The following is a 27,152-nucleotide window of genomic DNA, read 5'->3' on the forward strand; positions in this document are numbered from 1 at the left end:
GGTTCAAGCTTGAGGGCTGAAAGGCAGAGAAATTCTCAAAGTAGATTTCTGGGCATTGAGTGAGGTGAGAGGCTAGACAACAGAAGAACCCCAAATCATTTTCTCTGTCTTCCTGGGAGCTGAGATACAATTGAGAATCATCTGACGATTTTGTCTGACATAGACAGCACCAATTGTGACTGTGGCGGGGATGCAGTTTAGGAATGATATCTAGGAAATCCTTCCTTAGAAGAGCACAGCAATAAGGAGTGAGAAAGAGACTTTGTTGTGGGAGTAAAGTGGAAAAGAAAACTATATGGGTTTTCTTATATAGGGTTCCATATAGGACAGTGAGAGAGACCCCTCAGGCTCCTGCACGGTTGGAAATCACAAATAATTTGTGATGGTTTCATGGTGGAAATTACTTGGTTTCCACCATGTCTCAGAGGACAGCATCAGCTATCACCCAAGCATTATTTGAATCAGCATGGCCTGGGGAAATTAGCCTGCCACCGCCATGTTGGGGGGGTACCCGTAATGCTGTTAATGGGCAGAGATTATTCCCTTGGGTCTTGAAAGCAAAGTGGAGAGTGAGAATCAGAAAGCAAGAGCAAAAGTTGGGGGCCTCAAGCAGCAGCTCGGCAACGCCTGTGGTTTACTTTGACTTTCTGAATTCCCAGATTTTGGTACCAAATATGATCTCAGGTGGTCTTGTCCTGCAGCAGCCTGAAGCCGGGATGGGTTTCCCCGCCAGAGACTGAGGCTGGGTCGCAGCAGTGAGAGCACCAGGTCCTAGCCACTAGATCAGTGGTCAGTGACAAGGCCCTGACTCCTTGCTTTCAGTTCAGTTCAGTTGCTCAGTCATGTCTGACTCTTTGCAAACCCATGGACTGCAGCATGCCAGGCTTCCCTGTCCCTCACCAACTCCCGGAGCTTACTCAGACTCATGTCCATCAAGTCAGTGATGCCATCCTAACATCTCATCCTCTGTCCCTTTCTCCTCCCGCTTTCAGTCTTGCCCAGCATCAGGGTAGTTTCCAATGAGTCAGTTCTTCGCATCAGGTGGCCAAAGTATTGGAGTTTCAGCTTCAGCATCAGTCCTTCCAATGAATATTCAGGATTGATTTCCTTTAGGATGAACTGGTTGGGTCTCCTTGCGGTCCAAGGGACTCTCAAGAGTCTTCTCCAACACCAAAGTTCAAAAGCATCAGTTCTTCAGCACTCAGCTTTCTTTGTAGTCCAACTTTCACATCCACACATGACTACTGGAAAAACCATAACTTTGACTAGATGGATCTTTGTTGGCAAAGTAATGTCTCTGCTTTTTAATATGCTGTCTCGATTGGTCATAACATTTCTTCCAAGGAGCAACGTCTTTTGATTATTTCAGGGCTGCAGTCACCATCTGCAGTTATTTTGGAGCCAAAGAAAATAAAGTCTGTCCCTGTTTTCATTGTTTCCCCATATATTTGCCATGAAGTGATGGGACCAGATGCCATGATCTTCATTTTCTGAATGTTGAGCTCTAAGCCAACTTTTTCGCTCTCCTCTTTCACTTTCATCAAGAGGCTCTTTAGTTCTTCTGCACTTTCAGCCATAAGGGTGGTGTCATCTGCTTATCTGAGGTTATTGATATTTCTCCTGGCAATCTTGATTCCAGCTTGTGCTTCATCCAACCTGGCATTTCTCATGATGTACTCTGCATATAAGTTAAATAAGTAGGGTGACAGTATACAGCCTTGACGTACTCCTTTCCAGATTTGGAACCAGTGTGTTGTTCCATGTACAGTTTTAACTGTTGCTTCTTGACCTGCATACAGAGTTCTCAGGAGGCAGGTCAGGTGGTCTGGTATTCCCATCTCTTTAAGAGTTTTCCAGTTTGTTGTGATCCACACAGTCAAAACTTTGGCATAGTCAATAAAGCAGAAGTAGATGTTTTTCTGGGACTCTCCTGCTTTTTTGGTGATCCAACAGATGTTGGCAATTTGATCTCTGGTTCCTCTGCCTTTTATAAATCCAGCTTGAACATCTGGAAGTTCATGGTTCACATACTGTTGAAGTCTGGCTTGGAGACTTTTGAGCATTAATTTGCTAGCATGTGAGATGAGTACAATTGTACAGTAGTTTGAACATTCTTTGGCATTGCCTTTATTTGGGATTGGAATAAAAACTGACCTTTTCCAGTCCTGTGGCCACTGCTGAGTTTTCCAAATTTGCTGCCATATTAAGTGCAGCACTTTCACAGCATCATCTTTCAGGATTTGAAATAGCTCCACTGGAATTCCATCACCTCCAGTAGTTTGTAGTGACGCTTCCTAAGGCCCACTTGACTTCACATTCCAGGATGTCTGGCTCTAGTTGAGTGATCACACCATCGTGGTTATCTGGGTCATGAAGATCTTTTTTGTACAGTTCTTCTGTGTATTCTTGCCACCTCTTCTTAATATCTTCTGCTTATGTTAGGTCCATACCATTTCTGTCTTTTCTTGAGCCCATCTTTGCATGAAATGTTCCCTTGGTATCTCTAATTTTCTTGAACGGATCTCTAGTCTTTCCCATTCTATTGTTTTTCTCTATTGCTTTGCATTGATCACTTAGGAAGGCTTTCTTATCTCTCCTTGCTGTTCTTTGGAACTCTGCATTCAAATGTGTATATCTTTCCTTTTCTCCTTGGCTTTGCAGAAAAGAATTCCCACAAAGACAGAAGTAGTGAAACCAGAAAAGTGTTTATTTAGGAGGAAAAGAGTATAGTACCTGTAGATAGACTTGGGTGGACTCAGAGAGAGAGTTGAGTCCTTGTGGTAGTTTGAATCACTTTTATGGGGCATTTCTTCTGACTTTTTCTTTGGCCAGTCACTTTGATTTGCCTGGGTCAGAGTTCATATTTGGTATATCTCAGGATCCTCACGTATCTCTTGGCCAAGATGGATTCCACCAAAGAGGCCTATGCATAGTTAGCATCACTTAGCATCACTCCCTTTTTGACCTCCAAGGAGTCTTTCTGCACATGTGTAGACAGGGAGGTCTCCTGACTTTGAGAAGGAGAAATATGTGGTCTCTTATCTTCTGTCTGGGCAGGGCTCAGCCTCCTCCCTGATTGTCTTGCTATTTTCATCTTGGCCCATCTACTTCCTGCCTCAGGATGTTTTGAATAAGTTGGTTCTACCGAGGCCAGTGGGTCCTCTCTCACTGCTGCCTTGTACACATCATGGTGGTGCCCAAGCTTGGCCTCTCAAGGCTACTTCTTTTCCAGCTGCATCCATGTACTCAGTCACTGTGTCCTTTATCACCCTGTAACATCTCTCCCAAGACAACTGGGTCCAGAGGAACTTGTCACCAGTCCAGACATCCCTTTCTTGGTGTGTAATTAGACTTTTGTAACTATTCCTGTCAATGGACCTCCGTTGGAATCATCCAACTGAATTACATTTGAGAAATTCTGATAACACTATATTTTAAAAGGCAAGTGGCCAAGGTCACCTTCGCCTTTGGAGACTACTTAAGTTTACTTTGCAAATTTAGCCCCCTCCTCAGGGCTTCCCTTGTGGCTAAGACGGTAAAGATTCTGCCTACAATTCAGGAGACTTGGGTTCATTCAATCCCTGGGTCAAGAAGGGAATGGCAACGCACTCCAGTATTCTTGCCTGGAGAATTCCATGGGCAGAGGAGCCTGGCAGGCTACAGCCCAGTGGGTGGCAAAGAGTCAGACATAACTGAGCAACTAACATTTCATTTCATTTTCCAGCTATTAGAGCTGAGTAGCAAAACCAATCACTATTGGGTATGGCTTACTAAACTTAAATTTGTATAACTAAGAAGAGTTGTTCAAGTGATTCTTTTAGTAAGAAACGTCTACTAAGGGACTTTTTAACATTATCCAAACAGAAATAATCTGATACTTTCTTACTCAGATGGTAAAGCGTCTGCCTGCAATGCGGGAGACCTGGGTTCGATCCCTGTGTTGGGAAGATCTCCTGGAGAAGGAAATGGCAACCCAATCCAGTACTCTTGCCTGGAGAATCCCATGGATGGAGGAGCCTGGTAGGCTACAGTCCATGGGGTCTCAAAGAGTCGGACACGACTGAGTGACTTCACTTTCACTTTCTTACTAAATAAAGTTAAAAAATGTTCTGCTTCACCAGACACAGCCACATAAGTGCAAATAACCTAGCATGTCTCTGTCACTTTGTTGTTGAGTTGCTCAGTTGTGTCCGACTCTTTGGTGACCCCATGGACTGCAGCCCACCAGGCTCCTCTGTCCTTGGGGTTTCCCAAGCAAGAATACTGGAGTGGGTTTCCATTTCCTCTTCCAGGGGATCTTCCTGACCCAGGGATCAAACTTGCATTTCCTGCTTGGCAGGTGGATTCTTTCCATTGAGCCACCTGGGAAACCCCCTGTCACTTAGTCGGTCCTCAAAAAAATGTTAATTCTTTCCTTCCTCTATTCCGCTTCAGCTTGACCACACCTTAACATCTTTCAGCTGAGAACACCAGCTTTCCAGAGACCTAACCCACTCCTGAATATCCATTTCTCTGCTTGTGAGTGAAAGTCACTCAGTCGTGTCCAACTCTTTGCTACCCCATGGACTATACAGTCCATGGAATTCTCCAGGCCAGAATAATGGAGTGGGCAGCCTTTCCCTTTTCCAGGGGATCTTCCCAACCCAGGGATCGAACCCAGGTCTCCCTCATTGCAGGCGGATTCTTTACCAGCTGAGCCACAAGGGAAGCCCATTTCTTTGCTTGACTCTGAATAAACACAATGCAGATGGTTCTGGGTTGTCTCCTGACAAGCTCACCAGGTTTGCTGTAGATGTTAGCTTGTTCTTGGGCATAAAACAAGACCTGTGAATGGCCTCCAGCAAGGTTCTCCCTTCAGAGCTGCTTTTGGGGTGTAGGTTGCCTGAGTCAGTTTATACTTCCTGCAAATAGATTTCATTTCACATTTGTATTCAGCTTGTTTTTGTATACAGCAAGCATGCCCAGAACATTTTGTCATGGAAAGTAATTTGCTAATCTAGAAATAAACAATGCAGAGCTAGTGTCAGTCTGAAGACACGTGGGCCCATTTATAAAGTGTTCCCTGTCCTCAGCCTCTGTGCCACAAATATACTTCCTGCTTTCAGTGAGAAAGGGTGTGGTGTCTGCTGTTTTGGAGCCTTAGTTTCATGGGACCGTTCTTTTCTCGCCTGGTTTTGCCAACAAAACATGTGATTGTGTGGTTAAGACACACAGAGAGGCCCCAGGCCATTGCGGTCACAGGCTGACCTCAGACTCTGTCTCGAGCCTTCCCCAGACAAGCTCTTTATCACATTTCATTGCTGAATTCCCAGACCTCACCTCAAGACCCAGGGGTGGGGCATCTCAAAGCCGACTCTATTCTCCGAAGGAGAGTGACATTTCCCTTGAATTATTTTGGGTTCAGATCAGAAATGAGTTTCCACATGTTTCACGAGACGCACCGGGTGCTTAACACCGTATTACTCTCACAGGCATTTAACCATTGGTTTTAGACACGCATTCTAGTAGAAACAGAAAGAAGAAAAAGTGACTAATTCCAAAGCTCTCTTGAAATGATCCTTATTCCCTCCTGACATTTCTTAAACTGGCCTTCTTTTGTTTTAATTTCTTCAACAGAAAGTGAAAGTGTTAGTCACTCTGTTGTGTCCGCCTCTTTGTGACTCCATGGACTGGAGCCCGCCAGGCTCCTCTATGCTCCTCATAGAATTCTCTAGGCTGAAGTATTTTGCTCATGCTACGAGGTGTGGCTTTGGCTTAGCTGCCTTTGTTTTTTTTCTTTTCCCCCAGAGTTAGCCTTTCTCTCTGCAAAACATTGCATCCTGGCTCTTGGAAATCCCCACTGAATCTGGAGAAATTATGTCTTGCCAACCAGCCTGCTTTCCTGGAACCCAACGTGATTGCTGATGGCGCACCAGTTGTTCCACTTGACAGTAAGTTTCTTGTCTCATTTCACGTGAATGTCACCGGTAAGTATCAGTAAATGTGGAAAGCCTTCCTTTCCACAGTTTATTATGTTTCTTGGCCATGATAATTACTTTTATAATCCACTTGTGAATAAATTGACCAAATTAGGATGAATCACCTGGCTGGCCCTTGGCTCCTGGAATGATCCTTCACGTGTGACTTGGTGACATTATTACAAAATACAGCAGGATAGACCTGCCCAGCCATTACAGCAGGAGGTTCATTTGTGATGCTGCCTTAAGGAGATAAGGAGATGAGAGCAAATTGTTCCAGTGGCTTGGCCTGCCCGGCCAACAGTTCGGAGGAGGAGCTGCCGGAGGGGCTGAAGGCGTATGGGAACCTGGACCTCGTATTCACAGTGGTGTCGGCCCTGATGATCGGCCTACTGATGTTCTCCTTGGGATGCTCTGTGGAGGTCCAGAAGCTCTGGGGACACATCAGGAGACCCTGGGGCATCGCTGTGGGAATGCTCTGCCAGTTTGGGCTCATGCCTCTCATCGCCTACCTCCTGATCATCAGCTTCTCCCTGAAGCCCCTCCAAGCTATAGCTGTCCTCATCATGGGGTGTTGCCCAGGGGGAACCGTCTCAAACATTTTCACCTTCTGGGTGGATGGAGATATGGATCTCAGGTAAGTTACATGAGGGAGGCTCAGCTGTCTTCCCCTGCCTGGGGTGGGTGTGGGAGGCTTACACGGTTGTGTTAAACACTCTGCCAGTCTAGATAGAGTTTCCAGTGGGAAACATTTTACAGAGACTTGTTCAGTCCCAGAAGGACTTTCATCTTTTTTTCCCCCTTGATTTTTGGCCACACCACACAGCATGTGGGATCTTAGTTCCCGGACCTGAGATTGAACCCACACCCCCTGCAGTGGAAGTGGGGAGTCTAAGCCCTTAAACCACCAGGGAAGTCCCCAGGACTTTCCTTTTTGAACTTAAAATTAACTTTGCTGTGACTGTCCTCTGTTTCACTGGCAACTGTTATTCTTTTCTGAGTAAAGGGGCTGGGCTCATACACAGTAGTGAAGTCACGTCTCCGCCTCACCCAGTGGCCCTTCCTAGGCGTGAACTCATTCTCACCCACACCGATGGCTTTAACAACAGTCCTAATTTCACAATAGGATCAGACTCCCAGGAAGCTAAGGATAGTTGGTTGCTATTGTAGTGGTGGTGATGGTGGTGTCCACACAAGCAGAATGAGGGCCTGGTGACCCTAATGAGCACCTGCTTTATGAGATCAGCATTTTGGGGGATTGGATAAGGGTGCTTCAGGGGTATCCTGCTTTAAGAGGCCTGTTGAGTTGACTTGCGGAGTAGCACAAAGACTTTTATGACTAAAGCTTTTTTGTGGCTTTCAAGATGCTTAGCATTCACTACTAGAATCTCATTCCTTTCATTTTGGTCAATGACCCTGATCCCAGTTACAGTGTAGCTGAAAACCCCTGGGGAGACATCAAGCGTTATCATTCATTTACATTTTAATGAAAATGAATTAATCACATATATTTTGGAGTACTTGTTCCAATGAGGGGAAAAAAAGGGCATTTGAGGAAAGGATGGAATCACAATTATAAAAATGAAAGGGCTACAAAGCAGTGGTCATTCTAGAATCTTTGCTTACTTATGAACAAGCTGTTTCACCTTTTGCCCCGGGAAAGACCTACTTATAAATTTAAATCTTTGTTCGATATGTATGCCATTTAGTTGAAATTTATTATACAATGAATGAATGAATCGGAGGTGGTGACTTTGCTGGGAGTTGACGTTAGTGAGTCAGCTGCTGGTATGGGTTTCTAGTTTCCTGCATGTGCTCAATGTTTAGCATATGGAACTTATTTCACCTATAAATTTTAATGGGTTCATGCCAAGCAGACCAATAATTAATTTTCATATGGTTATGTTTTTAGTTACCCACTTATCAAAGATTTAAAATGAATCACTTGTCTCGCTCATTTAAACCCTCCCCCCTCAATGTGCACTGCTAATTGAAATTCAGTAAAGCTGACCATTAACATAATAATTGGAAAATGATAAATATTCTTTACACAAAGTCTATATAACAGTGATAACTTCCAGGGACTGCAAGTTTTGGGCAAGAAAAAGGACACATATTTATTAAGTACCCTGAACAGGCACGGGACTGATGCTTTCACGCATGCTCTTTCTCTTCTTTCTTGGCCCTCAAAACAACCTTGTAAATGACAGTTTATAATTCTGAATTTTATGGCTGAGAAAATTGTGTCTCAGATTGGTTAAGTAGATTGCCAAATGCTACACATTGAATATGGCAAAATTCAGATTTAAAGTCACAGCTGTTTCTCATCAGTCTGCAATTTGGGCACTTTCTTCAATGCTATTTATTAGCACAACTAGATCTTCTGAGTATGAGCATAAATCTTTAAAAAACTTTTTTTATTGAAGTATAGTTCCTTTACAATGTTGTGTTAGTTTCTGCTGTACAGCAAAGTGAGTCAGCTGTATGTTTACCTAAATCACCACTTTTTCCAATTTCCTTCCCATTTAGGCCACTTAGAGCACTTTAGGTCATGTAGAGCATTGAGTAGCGTTCCCTGTGCTCTACAGTCCGTTCTCATTAGTTATCTATTTTATACATCGTAGTGTATATCAATCCCAATCTCCCAATCTGTCCTAAACCCCCTTCTTTCCTGCTTGGTATCTGTACTTTTGTTCGCTACATCTGTGAATCTATGTCTGCTTTGCAAACAAGTTCACCTGGACTATTTTGCTAAATTCCACATATATGTGTTAATACAGTATTTGTTTTTTCTCTTTCTGACTTACTTCACTCTGTGTGACTGTCTCTAGGTCCATCCATCTCTCTGCAAATGGCACAGTTTTGTTCCTTTCTGTGGCTGAATAGTATTCCATAGTATATATGTACCACATCTTCTTTATCCATTCCTCTGTTGATGGACATTTAGGTAGGAGCATACATCTTTAAACAGTGTTCTTAAATACCTCTGGGAAAGAGAACATTTATCTTCATCTCTTATTAGCCAACATTATAATAAAAGCACCAATAATAGGAAGTCTGTAAAAGGTAAAGCTCATTTTACTTTGCTTAATTAGCTTTTAACTTTGGTCAATTTATTTAACCTATAAGCCTCATTTGTGAAATGAGGTTAAAATTACCTATTCCCCATGAGACTGTATTTTAAGCAGGAAATATATATGCAGGGTGCCAGGCACATAGTAGGTACACAGTAAATATTAGCTACTTTCCCCTTTTTCTTATAAAATTTTGATTTCAAGCCTCACAAACAAAAAAACAAAACAAAAATCAAGTAAAAATGTTTAAATTCAAAGAAATGAAATTTTTAAATGGGGACTAAATACTAGATTTTCAAAAGCTTATAGATACAAGAGTAATGAATCTTAATTTTCTGTAAAAATTATAAATTGGAAACTCAGTATTATTGACTGAAACAGTATCCAAGTTCATTGCTTTTCTTACTTGACTACTAACAAAAATAACTTTTAACAAAACTCAGACAATCATTGATAGGAATTCTGTTTTTCATACTAGTTGAAATCTAAGAGCATTTAGTCCAGCATCTGGTAGCTCAGATGGTAAAGAATCCACCTGCAATGAAGGAGACCCACGTTTGATCCCTCGGTTGGGAAGATCCTTTGGAGAAGAGCATGGCTACACCTTCCAGTCTTGTCTGGAGAAGTCCATGGACAGAGGAGCCTGGTGGCTGCAGTCCGTGAGGCTGCAGAGTCAGACATAACTGAGTTTCTGTATTCTGAGTGTCTGATGCTGACCTCAGTCCTCTTCCCAGTCACTTGGGCTCATCATCTTAGCAGTCCCCTGTGACTCCGTCCATGCTTCTCTTCCTCTGTTCAGTCCTGTGGCTCGTACTGTAGCCCAGCCTCTTGGCATCATGCAGAGCTTGGCTTCCCATCTCTCCACTGCCATCACCTCTATTCAGGCCCCACAGTTCTTTTCTTGGCCAGTTGCAGCACCTTCACAATGTACTCTCTGCCTTCCATCTCTCCATCATGGTTTTGTAGTAAGTGGTTAAGACAGGCTCTGAGATTTGACTGCTTGTCTTTATATCCTGACTTGGGACCTCTTTTTTATAACTAGAAATCATAGTAGTTCCTTTGTGGTATTGTGAGGAGAAAAGGAATATATACATATAAAGGCTTTTCAACACCTGCTAAATTGAATAGAACCTAATTCAAGTCTAATGGACTTTTGTAGGTTTATTTCCCATTAACCCCTTAAGCATAGCTGGTCTGTAGTAAGAATGGACTGTTCTTTAAACATATCCCACACATAAAAAAATTTTTTTTAATTAATTTATTTAGCTGTGCCTGGTCCTTTTGCAGCACGTGGGATCTTTAGTTGCAGCATTTGGGATCCAGTTCTCCAGTTCAGTTCAGTTCAGTTCAGTAGCTCAGTCGTGTCCAACTCTGCGACCCCATGAATCGCAGCATGCCAGGCGTCCCTGTCCATCACCAACTCCCGGAGTCCACCCAAACCCATGTCCATTGAGTTGGTGATGCCATCCAACCATCTCATCCTCTGTCATCCCCTTCTCCTCCTGCCTCCAATCCCTCCCAGCATTAGGGTCTTTTCAAATGAGTCAGCTCTTCGCAATAGGTAGCCAAAGTATTGGAGTTTCAGCTTCAACATCAGTCCTTCCAATGAACACTCAGGACTGATCTCCTTTAGGATGGACTGGTTGGATCTCCTTGCAGTCCAAGGGACTCTCAAGAGTCTTCTCCAACACCACAGTTCAAAAGCATCAATTCTTCGGTGCTCAGCTTTCTTCACAGTCCAACTCTCACATCCATACATGACCACTGGAAAAACCATAGCCTTGACTAGATGGACCTTTGTTGGCAAAGTAATGTCTCTGCTTTTTAATATGCTGTCTAGGTTGGTCATAACTTTCCTTCCAGTTCTCCAATCTGGGATTGAATCTGGGCCCCCCACGTTGGGAGCTTGAAGTCCTAGTCACTTACTAACTTGGTCATCTTGGCAGGTCGTGTAAATTTTGTATGCTTTTATTTCATTAGGAAACCCACTTCTAAAATAGGGAAAAACATAAGCTGCCTCACTGGTTGTTGTCTGGATTGAATGAGGCAATATACATACACACACACACACACATATATATATGTATAAATATAAAGTTATTATTATTATTATTATATAGGTTAGGCAAAAGAGCACTGTGTCAGAGGTCTGTGTTTTAGGTCCTGCTCAAGGAGCTGTGTGTCTTTAAGCAATTTGCCTTTCTGGACTGTTTCCTCATTTGTGAAAGTAATGGGTTAGACTCTCTGAGGTCCCTTTTTCTTTTCTTTTCATTGTAGTTTATTGCAGGATATTGAATATAGTTCCCTGTTCTATACAGTAGGACCTTGGTGACCCATTCTATATATAATAGTTTGCATCGGCTTATCCCAAACTCCCAATCCAGCCCTTCCCTGCTGCCTGCCCCTTGGCAGCCGCAGGTCTGTGACTTGGCGTCTGTTTCGTAGGTAAGTTCGTGTCATATGAGGTCCTTTTTTCCATTATGATAAATATAGATAACATAGCAGTTACCGTTTTAACATTTTTAAGTGTACAGGCAGTGGCATTAAGTACTTTCAGGATATTGCAGGATCTGTTCCCCAACCAGGGACTGAATCTGGCTCCTGGCATCAATAGCCTGGGATCCTAGCCACTAGGTCACCTGGGAACTCAAGTTTGATAACTTTGATGTACGAAGTCTTTTCTTCCCTGAGGACGTGTTTTTGTCCTCAGCAGCAAAGAAAGAATTCTGGGCACTTATGGTGGTAGAGCTGAGAGAGTCAGCGGCCAATTTTGACTTTAAAGAAGTTCTTGATCCTTCAGCAGAGACCCTGAAAATAGGACTTCAGATTCTTCAAGTCTACTTAACAGGGCCTGGTGGAGAACTGCAGAGGAGAGAGACAGAATTGAGACTGAATCCATGTGACTCAGTGTAAGTTTCTGTCTGTAACTCTACATACTTTAGTATTTTTTTCCCTAATGAAAATAATACCCACACATAGAATTGTTTTATAGATGAAAAGAGGAAAATGTATGTAATGAAGTCTGATACTTAGCACGTGGTACTCAATAAATGCTGATTACTCTTCTTGAGGAGCAGCAGACAGGAATAATGTTTATATTTGGGGATGAAAAACCTGGCCTGGAACCTGTCTCTAGGGCCAAGTCTATTGATCTGATCTTATAGTATATTCCATGTCCATCTGGCTAGCTAGATAATTTTATGTGTTTTTTTTTCCAGTGGGAAAGCAAATGTATTCTTTCACAGTTTTGAGTGTCAGCGTTCCAGAGTTTACTGGTTTCAAGCTAAAAACCATTGAATAATTTAAACCCATTGCAAAATAGTATACCCATGGACACTACACTTTAGTATAATGCACAGATATGTAATTTCCATGTTTTAAAGGAGGTTCAGGGTTTACCTGTTTGTCCAGACTTGTCGACTCTGTCTCATTATTCTCTATAAGGGTTTGTGACAGTGATGCCATTCTGCTTAGTGCAAGCGGAATCTTGTTATACTGCAGTCAGATTTTGCCAACAATTTTCCTCGGTGAGTAGCTGAGAGACCCAGTTGGCCACATCCTCTGTTTATGCTGCACTGGAATTTCATGGCAGTAAAACAAAAGGTGTGACTGTCCATCGCACTCATGCACACTCACCGTGTGCTTTTCCAAGCTTTGTTGGCATTTGTAATTGTTGGCAGAGCACCGGGGTCATGGATGGCCATCCATCCTTGACCATCACTATGCATGTGTTGCGCATGAGTTGTGTCAAGGGTGGAAACCGTCACCTGTGTACTCAAGGGTATAGAATGAGTCTGATAGAATCTCACAGTTTGCTTCCCACAGTCATGAATCCTACATTTTTGGTGCGTGCATCATGCTCAGTCTCTTCAGTCATGTCTGACTCTTTGCAGCCCCATGGACTGTAGCCCACCAGGCTCCTTGGTCCATGGGATTCTCCAGGCAAAAGTGCTGGAGTGGGTTGCTATTCTCTTCTCCAGGGGATCTTCGCAACCCAGGGATGGACCCTGTGTCTCCTGCCTTACAGACAGATTGTTTACCCACTGCACCACCTGGGAAACCCTACCTTTCTGGGATTTGATCCAAAGCCATACAGGTGGAAAATGCTATGCTAGTTCTCCAGAAGTTCACGATCAAAGTGAGGTGGTATCGACTTCCTTTCAGCATGTGGTGGTAGGAAGAGCCAGAAATGTAGCGCTGTCATAGACTAGGAATTAGGAAGTGTCCCAGACACACTCTTCATGGATACAGAGATTTGAAAGCTCTGGCAAACTGCTTTTCTTCCTTAATTTGCTCTTCAGTTAGGAAGAAGGCTTTGCCCAACTCAAACATTCATTGTTTTTTTATTTTATTTTATTTTATTAATTTATTTAGGCTGTGCTGGGTCTTCATTGCTGCAGAGGTTTTTCTCTAGTTGTGGCAAGTGGGGGCTCTAATTGCAGAGCGAAGGCTCTCACTGTGGTGGTTTGTTTTGGCAAACGGGCCCTGGGGCAAAGATCCCGAGGGCTGCAACTAAGACCCAGCACAGCCAAGTAAATAAAAGAAGACAATAGATCAGTTTCATACCTTATACAATATAAAATATAAATTTTAGATGAGCTGAAAACATAAATGTAAAATATAAACCTATGAAAAAGTAAAAAGTGGGGCAATATTTGAAAAACCTCAGGAGAAGGGGGGATCTCTAATAAAACAGGGAACTCAGAAGCCGGGGGGGGAAATGGACAGATTTGACTACCTCTGTGTTCATTATTTATTGTGGCAGAAGTCATAAGCATAGTTAAAATATAAGCTTGGAAAAATGTTTGTATTACATTTGATGATATGAAATCAAATCTGAATATTCATTGGAAAGACTGATGCTGAAGCTGAAGCTCCAGTACTTTGGCCACCTGATGCGAAGAGCTGACTCATTGAAAGAGTTAGGCTGGGAAAGATTGAAGGCAAAAGGAGAAGAGGGCAGCAGAAGATGAGATGGTTAGACAGCATCGCTGACTCAATGGACATGAATCTGGGCAAACTCCGGGAAATAGAGCAGGACCAGGAAGCCTGATGTACTGCAGTCCATGGGGTTGCAAAGAGTCGAACATGGCTTAGCGACTGAACACCAACAAACCTACTTTTAAAATAGCTCCTGCAAGTTGAGAAAAGAAAAATCAGACAAGCAGGGCTGTTGTGAGGGCATTTCCAAGAGGCTAGTAAACATTGGAAAGCACAACCTTGTAGAGAATCAGATGTATAACAAAAGAAGAGTGAGGTGCATTATTCAGTGTTTTCATGGGAAGTAAAAGGGATCACCTCCAGTGTTGGGAAGATAGTGAAATATAATAAAATTTTTTGAAAGTAATCTGATAGTATCTATTAAAATGAAAAACAGGCTTTTGACATAGTGATTCAACTTTGGAGAATCTATTCTACAGAAGGAAAAGAATTAATCAAGTGAAATATGTGTAAGAATGCTTATTATAACATTGTTTATAACAGAAGAAAACTCAAAGCAATTTTTCATCATTAATGGAGTAATTGAGGAAATTTTGGCATATTTATGTTGCAGTTCTTTTGAAAAAAAAAAAAAAAATGAGTTTCTTATATCTACTGTCCTGAAAATGACTGTGATATTAAGTGGAAAAGAATGCAAAAGCAACCAAGCTACAGAGTAAGTTATATTGTGTGATTTCTCTAAAAAGAAAAAAGAATAAACCTCTATTCAATGAACAAGCAACCATGAAACAGGAATGTTTAAATAGAAACAGAGAGGAGAAGGATGATATATACAAATACTTGTGAATTACCTAACTCTAGTTTTCTTAAAGGGTCATCAGTCAGCCAAATATTTGACGGTGCATCTTTGGGTTAGATTCCCAGGTGGGGGATTGTTGAATCAAAGGGTAAACACATGTGTAATTTTGCTTGCTGTTGTTATTCAGTCGCTAAGTTGTATCCAACTCTTTGCAACCCCATGAACTACAGCACACCAGGCTTCTCTGTGCTTCACTATTTCCCGGAGTTTGTTTAAACTCATGTCCATTGAGTCAGTGATGCCATCCAACCATCTCATCCTCTGTCCCCTTCTCCTCTTGCCCTCAATCTTTCCCAGCATCAGGGTCTTTTCCAATGAGTCAGCTCTTTGCAGGTGGCCAAAGTTTTGCTAGATGTTGCCAAACTCCTTCCAGGTTTTGCACCATTTTGCATTTTTACTGTCAATGATTGAGAGTATAGAAGGAGTATTGTTTTCACCATGCCTCATGGCATGTGGGATCTTAGTTCCCTGACCAGAGCTTGAACCCGGGCCCCCTGCATTAGAAGCATGGAGTCATAACCACTGGACCATCAGGAAAGTTCCCAGAAGGAGTATTTTTAATATCACTGAAGTATAATGATAGCTGCTTTTCTGGGAGTATAAGCATTCTTCTGATTGTTGTTGTTCAGTCACCCAGTGATGTCCATCTCTTTCTATGGACTGCAGCACGCCAGGCCTGCCTGTCCCTCACCATCTTCTGGAGTTTGCTCAAGTTCATGTCCATTGCATCGGTGATGCCATCCAGCTATCTCGTCCTCTGGTTCCCTCTTCTCCTTCTGCCTCCAGTCTTTCTCAGCATCAGGGTCTTTTCCAATGGAGTTTGCAGCAGGTGACCAAAGTATTGGAGCTTCAGCATCCTTCTGATGAGTATTCAGGGTTGATTTCCTTTAAGATGGACTGGTTTGATCTCTTTGCTCTCTCTCTCTCTCAAGAGTCTTCTCCAGCACCACGGTTCAAAAGCATTGATTCTTCGGCACTATGCCTTCTTTACCATCTGGCTCTCACAACTGTTCTTTTGATAGAAAATGTCAAAGTCATCACAGGCAGATTATTTTATAGGCAGGGTACTTAATTAAATGGAAACATTGGTGATTCATAGTATGGGGAGGAATGATGGTTGACCTGCTGGCCTGATCAAGTGGGGTGGGAGGTAGTAAGCCTCAGTCTCTCAGCCATCTGCACCACAGACACAGGTTAGGCATGTACTACATGCAAGGCAGGTTGCTCTGAGAACCTAAATAGTGAATATTAAAACATTCTCTGACTTTCGAGGGCTAGTGTTAAAGTGAACAAACTCTTGTTTATCCCTGGTTTGTGTTGTATGATGTTTCCTGTGCCTCAGTTAATCAGTAGAGCAGCACTTCTCGTGTCTATAGACAGTTTGTCCATTCATAAACAGATTGTATAATTTTCCTAGCAATTTTAAAGATAAAGTATTTTGTTGACCTGAAGGATATCTCATTTCCATTTACCTTGCGTCCATGCCAAGTCGCTTCAGTCGTGGCCAACTCTTTGCAACCCTATGGAATGTAGCCCGTCAGGTTCCTCTGTCCATGGGATTCTCCAGGCAAGAATACTGGAGTGGGTTGCCATGCCCTCCTGTAGGGGATCTTCCCTACCCAGGAATCAGATCCATGTCTCTTATGGCTCCTGCATTGGCAGGCAGTTTCTTTTGCCATAGGTGCCACCTGGGAGGCCCTTCCATTTATCTTATTTCCCCTAACTTTGAGCTTCCCAGGTGACGCTAGTGGTAAGGAACCTGCTTGCCGATGCAGGAGATGTAAGAGACGTGGGTTCTATCCCTGAGTTGGGAAGATCCCCTGGCGGAGGGCATGGCAACCTACTCCAGTATTCTTGCCTGGAGAATCCCATGGTCAGAGGAGCTTGGCAGGCTACAGTCCATAGGGTCTCAAAGAGTCGGACGTGACTTAACACAGTTCAGTTCAGTTCAGTTCAGTCGCTTAGTCGTGTCTGACTCTTTGCGACCCCGTGAATTGCAGCACGCCAGGCCTCCCTGTCCATCACCAACTCCTGGAGTTCACTCAAACTCATGTCCATTGAGTTGGTGATGCAATCCAGCCATCTCATCCTCTGTTGTCTCCTTCTCCTCCTGCCGCCAATCCCTCCCAGCATCAGAGTCTTTTCCAATGAGTCAACTCTTTGCATGATGTGGCCAAAGTATTGGAGTTTCAGCTTTAGCATCAGTCCTTCCAAAGAACACCCAGGACTGATCTCCTTTAGAATGGATTGGTTAGATCTCCTTGCAGTCCAAGGGACTCTCAAGAGAAATATTAAAAAAAAAAAAAAGTCTTCTCCAACACCACATTTCAAAAGCATCAATTCTTCAGCGCTCAGCTTTCTTCACAGTCCAAGTTTCACATCCATACATGACCAAGGGAAAAACCATAGCCTTGACTAGACAGACCTTTGTTGGCAAAGTAATGTCTCTGCTTTTGAATATGCTATCTAGGTTGGTCATAACTTTCCTTCGAAGGAGTAAGCGTCTTTTAATTTCCTGGCTGCAATCACCATCTGCAGTGATTTTGGAGCCCCCCAAAATAAAGTCTGACACTGTTTCCACTGTTTCCCCATCTATTTCCCATGAAGTGATGGGACCAGATGCCATGATCTTCGTTTTCTGAATGTTGAGCTTTAAGCCAACTTTTTCACTCTCCTCTTTCACTTTCAAGAGGCTTTTTAGTTCCTCTTCACTTTCTGCCACACTCATTTTCTTGTTGATTTTATCACCCAGATAGGGACAAAATCCTATAGACAGAAACAGTAAGCCAGTGAGAAGACCATTGGTCAGAAGGAATAAGCAATCTCGAATATAGCCTGGCATCTTTTGGCTCCGTCCCTGTTTTTTTGAAACATTATAAGACTTCAGGACCCAGATAAGACTTCTTGGCTCCCTTTCTGAATTGATATAAAAGTGGAGAAAATTTGACATCTTAAACCATAGATTAGAAAGTAGATTCCTGGTTGTCCGGGATGGAGGAAGAAAGGAATGGGGAGGGACTGCTAATAGGGTAGAGCTTCTTTTGGAGGTGATGAAAATATTCTGGAAATAGGATAGCATAGTCACATTTACTAAAAATACTTTTTTTTTTTTAATTGGCTATGTTGGGTCTTAGTTGCGGCATGTGGGATCTATAGTTGTGACATGTGGGAACTAGTTCCTTGTCCAGGGATCAAATGTGGGGCCCATGCATTGGGAGCTCAGTCTTAGCTGGTGGACCACCAGGGAATTCCCCACTAAAGATACTTTAAAATGAAATCTTATTGTCTATGGGTTATGTATCAATAAAGAACTGTATAAGGAAAAAAATGAATCCTTACAGTGACTATCAGAATATTTAGGACAAGAAAATGTTCATAAAAAATGAATTAATTGATAGATGATAAGAACTGCTGGAAATGTTTTTCTAGACCACAAATCTGCCATCATTTGTTGAATAATAAGACAGGAGGGAGTTTCAAGTACATTACCTTACATCATGTGTAAGAAGTTGTGCCCCAGAAGTCGTTTTGGTTAAGGATTAAATCCTTTATTTCAAAACCTCCCTTGTAAGCATGACTTTAATTTTACTTTCAGCATCAGTATGACAACCTGTTCCACAATGGCTGCCCTGGGAATGATGCCACTCTGCCTTTATCTCTACACCTTGTCCTGGAACCTCGAGCAGAACCTCACGATTCCATATCAGAACATAGGTGTGTATTGGGCTTGTGACGCGAAATAGTTAATAGTGATGGTCATAATAGCAGCTGTGGTTTAGTATGTGTCTGCTTTAGACAGGGGATTCTACATACGTGTAATTTAATTCACCACATAACCCAACAGTATAGATTCTGTTACCAGTTCCATTTCTTGTATTTTCAGAAATAGGTGAGCTCACTTGACCAAGGTTTTGCACCTGCTAAGTGCAGAACTTGATTTCTGACTCTGGAATCTGACGGCAAAGTCCCAGTTCTTAATGCCTACAAGTGTTCAGTTTTGAAAATAAAGTCAGAAAGCTCACTTATTAAAAACAAACAAACTCTCCTTATATAATTCACTGGAAAGTAGTTTGACCCCTGTGACCCGCAGGTTGACTGCATTCAGTGACTCTCACGAGACCTTAGTTCCCCAGTTTCATCTGTCACATGGCCTGTGAGCCTCGACTTCTTTACTGATCAACACAAACAATTCTTATGAACTGTTAAAGCACATCCACACATCACAACCACACCCATATCTCCTTCATCACCTCCTTAAACTCTCCTTTTTTTAGAGAGCTCTGTGAACTTACTCAGCTTGGAGGAAAAACTTGGTGAGATGATATGTCTATCCTGGTTTGATCAGAGTCTTTGAAGAATTGTTAGAAACTGTGGTTCTTGAACTCCAAAGAGTCAATCTGAAGTTTCAAGTTATCACTTGGAGGGCTTACAACCCATGGCCCGTAGTTCAAAACTATGAACAGAGCCACATCTGGATAACAGCTGAAGCCCATTGAATTTGTAAAATTTGAGTGAAATCTTAACTTAGAAATCATAATTTTATGTGCAACTTCTTCATGTTACTAAGAGATTTAATATATTCTGTTTTGATAATATATAATAATAGGCACTTGTATACAATTTAAGCCCCAAATATTGTAAGCAACTTATATGGCTTTGGCTAGTATTTCAAGTGAGCAGATTTGGAATGTGGCACTGGAAAATGTCAGGGTATGGCTCCTGTTGGGCAAGTAGACCTCTGCTGTATTGAGCCTGCCTTCAATGTCTTCATTTACTTGTGTTCACTAAACGATGTATTGATGTGTTTCTCTACCTGCCTGTGGGTTACCTGGTTACAAGTGAAAGTATGAGAACTTGCTTTGGTTTCTAAAACAGTTGGTGTGTTTGTTTTGCAATAAGGATTCTTTGCAAAGCGAATGACTCATTGGCTTCAAATAGAGAAAGAATAGCTGTAGTTGTAGAGTGGTGACCCCATACATAGCAACCAAAGAATCTTGAAGACACAAAAGGGTCCATCTGTTTTCTAATCTTTACATTTTCAGTTGTCTCTAAAATCCCATGTGCTTGTTGAAGGATTCTGAGAGAAATACATGATGGCATTCAGTGCTATCATATACCCTTCAAAGACTGTCTTTTGAGATTAAAAAAAATTTTGGAGGTGGACGCAGAAATAAAATGTTGCTTTAATTAAAGTTTTTATCTACGTGAAACAGACATAAATTGCTGAGGCCTGGGAGGTAAGGGTAGAGAAAGGATACCTACGATCTGACAGCTGTTTCTTCTTTTCAGGAATCACCCTTGTGTGCCTGGTCATTCCTGTGGCCTTTGGTGTCTGTGTGAATTATAGGTGGCCAAAACAATCCAAAATTATTCTTAAGATAAGGAATTCCATGGGACATTTCAGACACTGAGCCTTGACAAACGGATGTAGGCAACGACCGGAACAAACGGACCAGCAGAATACAGCCCACACCCAGCAGTTTTCTTTACATGCCCTGCATTTTTGTGTCCAGTCGCCCTATTTTCTCCAGTCTAAGGCTTGCCTTATCACTTCCGTGGGCCCCTACATTGAGGCTTATGACATCCTGCAAAGCGTGGAACTCATGCTTTAGGGGCAGAAAAGCTTAGGCCTGCGTGTGGACAGAGAGCGTCCATTCACTCACAAGGCTTCACATGGTGCCCCCCAGCGAAGGCTGCTCAAGGCTGCGTGAAGTGGGGGCCAGTGTTTAGGATGTGGCTGGTTTCCTGGAAGAGCAGGGAGCAGCGCTGTCTTTCAGAAGCATTCCTGGGGGAGCCTCTAAAGATGGAGTCTGTACACACAAGCAAGGACTTCTGACCACACAAATCACTGTCAAAATGAAATCATCCAGAATGTGTTGAGTTCTGGGAATGATGGGAACTGGGACCTCTTGCCTCCTCTTGACTTTCCAGGGTTGTCTTTTTTTTGTTTTTTTTTTTAAGTATAGTTGATTTACATTGTTGTGTTAATTTCTGGTATATAGCAGAATGACTCAGTTTTACATATATATATATATATTCATTTTTATATTCTTTTTCATTATGGGTTAGTCAAGGACATTAAATATAGTTCCTTAGGGTTGTCTTTAGTTTATTGGAGAAACAAGCAAATGTCCTCGTTAAATGGCTTTAAAAAATTATCTGGCTTGAAAGAAGGCATTCTTAACAATGGTGTCCCTCCCCTAGGATTCCAAGTATGTATTGTTTTAGAAGATATATGCTTTTACCCTTTTAATATATGCTGCTTTCATGAAGATTTAAAAAATGTTTTAGTTATTTTTTGTATTTATAAAGAAAGAAACATTCGGAGCTAATTGGAATTTCGGCAAATGAAATCTTAGCTTCTTTTAGTTTGAGGATTATACCTTGGTTCAGCTTAAGCTTGGTGTTTGGCTGTACCTGGCAGAACATGCCACTCCATTCGCCTGCATGGATGCTGCTTCTCCATTTTGGCGTGAGACTGAGCCACTCCCACCTTTCCTCCAGGGGGGTGGAGAATGAGAGAAGAGAGGTTGGGAGGCAGACAAATCAATTCCTAGGGAACTGGGGGAAGGATGAAATGGTATGTGTGTGGATTGGACATGGTGACTTTACGGTTATTTCAGTAGGAGAAAATTTCCAGGGTGGCAGTGGGTGGTTATAATTTTGTTTACAAAACAACAGGAAAGAGTCTGATCACGGGAACCTCTCCCTGTTTATTTATCTTCGGCTGTGTCGGTCCTTGGTTGTGACACATGGGTCGCTCTCTGGTTGTGGCACCCAGGCTCAGCAGTTGCCCCGTGGAATGTAGGATCTTAGTTCCCTGACCTGGGGGTCAAACCTGTGTCCCCTGCACTGGAAGGCAGATTCTTAGCCAATGGACCACCAGAGAAGTCCCAGGAACCTCTTACTTTTCAAGTACTCTATTTTGAATTACTTCCTTAAAAGAGTACCTAACAAAAAAAATAATGGTTTTGGCATTTCCAAATCCTCTACTAGTTCATCAGTGTCATTGGAGAAATATTTTCTATATGTTTATAAAGAGCAAATTCTAAACCCTTTGGCTATTCCATAGGAGTTGTGGCAGAAAATATTTAATAATGTGTATAACTATATTTTAGAGCATCTTCATTAAAATTAGGACACTTTAATCATCATTTTGGGATGTCTTCATTCTCTGTTCCTAGTCCTCTTTTAATTTTAGATCTGATTCATTTTCTTTTTTTTAATTTTAAATTTATTTATTTTTTAATTGAAGGATAATTGCTTTATAGAATTGTGTTGGTTTCTGCCAGACATCAACATAGATCTAATTTATTTTCTGGACAGTTGCTTTTGGTAGATTTTAAACTCTGAGATCCCTCTCTTGGTAGAAAGTTCAGAGGCCTTAGTGTGTTGTGGCATCTTCGGTTAGGCGGAGGCCCAGTGTTTCCCTGATTTTGACCCCAGGACACACCTAAGGTACGCTGGGTTGTTTTTATTTTGCTTTGGTTCTCCACACCCCGAATCATTTGAAATCAAGGTTGATGCTGTCGCTTGGTGAAGAGTTTGCTGTATACACGATGTGTGTGGGAACTTGCCAAGATCCTGATTTTCTGCCAATATTCTGGGTCTTGCTTCCTTTCTTGGAAAAAAATTTTGTTTAATTTTTAACTGTTGATCAACAAAAGTATGAGAGTATTCATTTGGGAGAGATAGAGATATCTGTCAGTATCTCTCATATTACATTAATATTAGCTCAGGTGGTCTAATGAAGCATTGGTAAATTTCATTTGGTGGAGAGAAGCACAGGAATCAATGCTGTAAGAAATCTCTGGCAGTTGAAGGGGTGGTGGGAAAACAGTGGTGGATGGTCGGGCAGGGCAGATCTCAGACAACAGATTCCAGGGTGGGGTCCGAGAGGTTGTGTGCAGAGGAGCTCAGTTGTGTTATACTCTTTGTGACCCTATGGACTGTAGCCTGCCAGGCTCGTCTGTCCATTGAATTCTTCAGGCAAGAATACTGGAGTGGGTTGCCATTTCCTCCTCCAGCGGATCTTCCCAACCCAGGGATCGAACGTCTCTCATGTCTCCTGCATCGCAGGCAGATTCTTTACTGCTAGTGCCTCCAGGGAAGCCCTGTGTGAAGGTGTTGGATGCTTATTAACAGATTTTCCCCTTATTTCACAAATTTGTCCTATCCATGAAAAATTTCACTACCCAATTCTTCTGGCAAAATCTTCCACTTGAAAGGAAAAAGGTACCGATCATAAAATAAGAAGACTTAGGTTTGTGTTGAACTTCATCGAATTCTAGCTCCTCAGCTAAGTCACTTGACCACGTTGGACATCTGTAAAATGACATAGGATTTGGTGGTTCTCTAAGTCCTCTCTTTGTTCCTCTCTTCTAGGTTTCAAGGCTTTTAGAGCAGTGATGGACTTTGCAAAAAGACCATGATGTTCACGCATACCTCTTTTATTGATTTGTCTTAGATCGGGACCATTGCTGGTGGACTCCTCTTTTTGGTCGTCACAGGGGCTGGTATGGTGCTGATGAAAGAATTTTGGAATTCAGACATCATTCTTCTGATGATCAGTTTCATCTTTCCTTTGATTGGCCATGCCACAGGCTTTCTCCTGGCACTTCTTACCCACCAATCTTGGCAGAGGTACAGTTAAATTATCCATAAACTTTTATAAAGAGGACAAATTAAACACATTGCTGTTGGCAGACTTTGTTGCCTGTCTGTGTCTGGAAGCACAAAGAGTTTTGCCTTATAAAGTGGGTGGAACAGGACAACTCATCGTAAAGAGAGTGGAAGTGAAGTGAAGTCGCTCAGTCGTGTCCGACTCTTTGCGACCCCATGGACTGTAGCCTACAGGCTCCTCCGTCCATGGGATTTTCAAGGCATGAATACTGGAGTGGGTTGTCATTTCCTTCTCCAAAAGAGAGTGGAAAGATCATAGTAATTCTTCACATAAATGAAAAAGTGAAAGTGAAAGTCATTCAGTTGTGTCCGACTCTTTGTGACCCCATGGACTATACAGTCCATGGAATTCGCCAGGCCAGAATACTGGAGTGGGTAGCCTTTCCCTTCTTCAGGGGATCTTCCCAACCCAGGGATCGTTCATTAATGGTGTCAATATGCCAATCCTAATTTCACAAATTACAACTTCCCATCAATTTGGCCTTGGTTTCAAACCACTTGTTGCAATCTGGACACACTTCTCTTCTTAGTCTGATAGTTTAAGAGGATGGGTGAGATGGTTTCACTAAATACAGAGATCATTCTAGAGGATGAGCAAGGATTCAAAGATTAAGCATTTATCTATTGTTTGTGCCAAATTTTTAGAAAATGTTAATTATAAAGGGCAAGAGGAGATAGGACAAATTCAAGAAATACAATAGGAATTTATCTTAAATATTATCATTACAATGTGGGGTATATAATACCTAAATACTGTTGTTCTTGTTCAGTCACTAAGTCGTGTCTGACTCTTTGCAACCCCATAGAATGCACCAGGTCAGGCTTCCCTGTCCTCCACTATCTCCCAGAGTTTGCTCAAACTCAGTGATGCCATTTAACCATCTCATCCTCTGTCATCTCCTCCTGCCCTCAGTCTTTCTCAGCATCAGGGTCTTTTCAAATGAATCAGTTCTTCGCTTCGGGTGGCCAGAGTATTGGAACTACAGCATCAGTTCAGTTCAGTTCAGTCACTCAGTCATCTCCGACTCTTTGCGACCCCATGTACGGCAGCACACCAGGCCTCCCTGTCCATCACCAACACCTGGAGTCCACCCAAATCCATGTCCATTGAGTCAGTGATGCCATCCAACCATCTCATCCTCTGTTGTCCCCTTCTCCTCCTGCCCTCAATCTTTCACAGCATCAGGGTCTTTTTAAATGAGTCAGCTCTTCGCATCAGGTGTCAGGTGGCCAAAGTATTGGAGTTTCAGCTTAGCATCAGTGCTTCTAATGAATATTCAGGACTGATTTCCTTTAGGATGGACTGGTTGCATCTCCTTGCAGTCCAAGGAACTCTCAAGAGTCTTCTCCAACACCACATTTCAAAAGCATCAGTACTTTGGCACTCAGCTTTCTTTATAGTCCAACTCTCACATCCATACATGACTACTGGAAAAACCATAGCCTTGACTAGACAGACTTCTATTGACAAAGTAATATCTCTGCTTTTCAATATGCTGTCTCGGTTGGTCATAACTTTCCTTCCAAGGAGTAAGCGTCTTTTAATTTCATGGCTGCAATCACCATCTGCAGTGATTTTGGAGCCCCCAAAAATAAAGTCTGACACCGTTTCCACTGTTTCCCCATCTATTTGCCATGAAGTGATGGGACCGGATGCCATGATCTTCGTTTTCTGAATGTTGAGCTTTAAGCCAACTTTTTCACTCTCCTCTTTCACTTTCATCAAGAGGCTCTTTAGTTCTTCCTCACTTTCTGCCATAAGGGTAGTATCAGCTGCATATCTGAGGTTATTGATATTTCTCCCAGCAATCTTGATTCTAGCCTGTGCTTCCTCCAGCCCAGCGTTTCTCATGATGTACTCTGCATAAAGTTAAATAAGCAGGGTGACAATATACAGCCTTGACGTACTCCTTTTCCTATTTGGAACCAGTCTGATGTTCCATGTCCAGTTCTAACTGTTGCTTCCTGACCTGCATACAGATTTCTCAAGAGGCAGGTCAGGTGGTCTGGTATTCCCATCTCTTTCAGAATTTTCCACAGTTTATTGTGATCCACAGAGTCAAAGGCTTTGGCATAGTCAATAAAGCAGAAATAGATGTTTTTCTGGAGCTTTCTTGCTTTTTCGATGATCCAGCAGATGTTGGCAATTTGATCTCTGGTTCCTCTGCCTTTCCTAAAACCAGCTTGAACATCTGGAAGTTCATGGTTCACGTATTGCTGAAGCCTGGTTTGGAGAATTTTAAGCATTATTTTACTAGCATGTGAGATGAGTGCAATTGTGCGGTAGTTTGAACATTCTTTGGCATTGCCTTTCTTTGGGATTGGAATGAAAACTGACCTTTTCCAGTCCTGTGGCCACTGCTGAGTTTTCCAAATTTGCTGGCATATTGAGTGCAGCACTTTCACAGCATCATCTTTCAGGATTTGAAATAGCTCCACTGGAACTCCATCACCTCCACTAGCTTTGTTCATAGTGATGCTTCCTAAGGTCCATTTGACTTCACATTCCAGGATGTCTGGCTCTAGTTGAGTGATCACACCATGGAGATTATCTGGGTCATGAAGATCTTTTTTGTACAGTTCTTCTGTGTATTCTTGCCACCTCTTCTTAATATCTTCTGCTTCTGTTAGGTCCATACCATTTCTGTCCTTTATTGAGCCCATCTTTGCATGAAATGTTCCTTTGGTATCTCTAATTTTCTTGAAGAGATTTCTAGTCTTTCCCATTCTGTTGTTTTCCTCTATTTCTTTGCACTGATCACTGAGGAAGGCTTTCTTATCTCTTCTTGCTATTCTTTGGAACTCTGCGTTCATATGCTTATGTCTTTCCTTTTCTCCTTTGCTTTTCGCTTCTCTTCTTTTCACAGCTATTTGTAAGGCCTCCCCAGACAGCCATTTTGCTTTTTTGCATTTCTTTTCCATGGGGATGGTCTTGATCCCTGTCTCCTGTACAATGTCACGAATCTCAGTCTGTAGTTCATCAGGCACTCTATCAGATCTAGTCCCTTAAATCTATTTCTCACTTTCACTGTATAATCATAAGGGATTTGATTTAGGTCATACCTGAATGGTCTAGTGGTTTTCCCTACTTGCTTCCATTTAAGTCTGAATTTGGCAATAAGGAGTTCATGATCTGAGCCACAGTCAGCTCCCGGTCTTGTTTTTGCTGACTGTATAGAGCTTCTCCATCTTTGGCTACAAAGAATATAATCAATCTCATTTTGGTGTTGACCATCTGGTGATGTCCACTTTCCTTCCAAGGAGCAAACGTCTTTTAATTTCATGCCTGCAGTTACTGTCCACAGTGATTTTGGAGCCAAAGAAAAGAAAATCTGTCACTTTTTCCACTTTCCCCCCTTCTATTTGCCACGAAGTGATGGGACCAGATGCCATGCTCTTAGTTTTTTGAATGTTGACACATTCAAAGAGAAGACACACACAGTCTTCTCTTGTGTGTTGGAAGAGGGTGTTTGCTATGACCAGTGCATTCTCTTGGCAGAACTCTATTAGCCTTTGCCCTGCTTCATTCCGTATTCCAAGGCCAAATTTGCCTGTTACTCCAGGTGTTTCTTGACTTCCTACTTTTACTTTCCAGTCCCCTATAATGAAAAGGACATCTTTTCTGCATGTTAGTTTTAG

General features: G+C 42.3%; 1 protein-coding gene across 6 annotated transcripts in view; it reads left to right on the forward strand.

Annotated features, from left to right (window-relative positions):
* SLC10A6 (solute carrier family 10 member 6) overlaps window positions 1-27,152 on the forward strand; it is a 76,327-nt gene that overhangs the window by 39,720 nt on the left and 9,455 nt on the right. For 3 of the 6 annotated variants that reach the window (XR_006641261.1, XR_006641260.1, XR_006641259.1), the window contains one exon: window positions 5,788-6,216. Coding sequence is in view for 3 of the 6 variants with exons in the window: in XM_045166268.1 (XP_045022203.1) it covers window positions 6,218-6,594; window positions 18,427-18,545; window positions 20,121-20,209; window positions 23,299-23,474 (761 nt within the window). In the remaining 3 variants the exon portion in view is untranslated. Of the gene's footprint in view, window positions 1-5,787; window positions 6,595-11,338; window positions 11,941-18,426; window positions 18,546-20,120; window positions 20,210-23,298; window positions 23,475-27,152 lie in introns of those variants that run through there. The other 3 variants (XM_045166268.1, XM_006055373.4, XM_044945680.2) reach the window with 3 other exon arrangements.

The sequence above is a fragment of the Bubalus bubalis genome, chromosome 7, assembly GCF_019923935.1.
Source record: "Bubalus bubalis isolate 160015118507 breed Murrah chromosome 7, NDDB_SH_1, whole genome shotgun sequence".
NCBI lineage: Eukaryota > Metazoa > Chordata > Mammalia > Artiodactyla > Bovidae > Bubalus > Bubalus bubalis.